At 56.1% G+C, this 1684-nt stretch overlaps 1 protein-coding gene across 1 annotated transcript; it reads left to right on the top strand.

Moving 5' to 3' along the window:
* Nucleotides 1–5: 5 nt before the first annotated feature.
* Nucleotides 6–890, top strand: LOC114072260 (zinc finger protein 154-like; the record flags this gene model as incomplete). The annotated part of the gene is made up of 2 exons (XM_027910177.1): nt 6–91; nt 176–890. Coding segments are annotated over 2 exons (801 nt in total), but the record flags the coding sequence as incomplete, so codon positions are not given.
* Between the last annotated feature and the right edge of the window lie 794 nt (nt 891–1684).

Here is a 1684-nt window from a genome sequence, read left to right as displayed (position 1 = left end):
GCTTCAGGAAGAGCTCCCAACTCCTCAGACACCAGCACATCCACACTGGGGAACGGCCCTACACATGTAGGGAATGTGGGAAGAGCTTCAGGTACAGCTCCAACTTGCTCCAACACCAGCGCATCCACACTGGGGAACGGCCCTACATGTGTTGGGAATGTGGGAAGAGCTTCAGGTGCAGCTCCAAACTCCTCAGCCACCAGCACATCCACACTGGGGAACGGCCCTACACGTGTGGGGAATGTGGGAAGAGCTTCGGGGACAACTCCAACCTGATCACACACCAGCGCATCCACACTGGGGAACGACCCTACACATGTAGGGAATGTGGGAAGAGCTTCAGGGAGAGCTCCAAGCTCCGCAACCACCAGAACATCCACACTGGGGAACGGCCCTACAAGTGCTTGGAATGTGGGAAGAGCTTCAGGGACAGTTCTACCCTGATCCGACACCAGCTCATCCACACTGGGGAACGGCCCTACAAGTGCTTGCAATGTGGGAAGAGGTTTCAGACCAGCTCACTTCTCCTTGTCCATGAGCGGATACACACAGAGGAGAGGCCCTTCCGCTGCACTGACTGCGGGAAGGGCTTCAAACACAACTCCACCCTCGTCACACACCGGCGCATCCACACCGGGGAGAGGCCCTACAAGTGTGGGGAATGTGGGAAGAGCTTCAGATGCAGCTCCAAACTCCTCAGCCACCAGCACATCCACACTGGGGAACGGCCCTACACGTGTGGGGAATGTGGGAAGAGCTTCGGGGACAACTCCACTCTGATCCGACACCAGCGCATCCACACTGGGGAGAGGCCCTACGAGTGTGGGGAGTGTGGGAAGAATTTCAGCCAGAGCTTCCACTTGACCAAACACCAACAGACCCACAAGTAAGAGAAGCCCCTCAAGTGCCCCGACTGCAGGAAGAGCTTCGGCCGCTGCTCCCACCCCAAATGACCCCCCTGAGGGTGAGGCAACCCCTGGAGTCCAGTGACTGTCAGTCCATCCCTTTCTACCAGAAAGGGCCAGTCCCCTTTGCCAGGGGCAGGTTGTGCCAACAGAACCCTTCTTGGGGGGTGTGTGGAGATTCCTGCCTTGGCTGGGACCCCCCAAGGTCACTGCTGGAGGCTGAGAGCAGAAATCTCTCCATGAGTGTTGGTCTGGGGGAGTTCCATCCCTCTCTAATTCATAATTCTTGCTTTGGTGCCAACTTGAGTAGAATTGTTTCAACAATCACTTTAGTGTAGAGCACTGTCCTATCTTATGCTATCAAAAAATCAATAGATCTGATTTGCCATCATTGTAACCTGGGGGACAAAAGTGGTTCAGTCCCACCTCTGTAATTCCTCTAAACTGAAAGTGCTGGCACACAGTAACTTGGGAGCTCAGGGGGGCCAGCCCGCCTTTCCCAGCCCCCTGTGCCCAAAGACCCCCATGGGACCATCCGACCTACCAGACCACCCCTGCCCTTTTCCACCTTCCTCCCCATTCCCTCCAATTTTTCATGGTCCTTAATCCTCAGCCCTCCCAGATCAGTTTAGGGATCCCAACCCCCACATTTTGGCCCCTCTCTCCCCCTTTTCCACATCATCCCCCCCCTCCCCAGCCCCCTTATGCTCAGTTTGGGGGTTCCTCCCTGCCCTTTCCCCACTCTTCTGACCTCTCCCACCCATTTCCCATGAACCTCA

Source organism: Empidonax traillii, unplaced genomic scaffold (genome assembly GCF_003031625.1).
Source record: "Empidonax traillii isolate 1590-97213 ecotype Southwest subspecies unplaced genomic scaffold, ASM303162v1 scaffold2840:size17610, whole genome shotgun sequence".
In the NCBI taxonomy this organism is placed as follows: Eukaryota; Metazoa; Chordata; class Aves; order Passeriformes; family Tyrannidae; genus Empidonax; species Empidonax traillii.
Note: the sequence above shows the minus strand (reverse complement) of the source record. Positions and strands in the feature narration are given on the sequence as shown.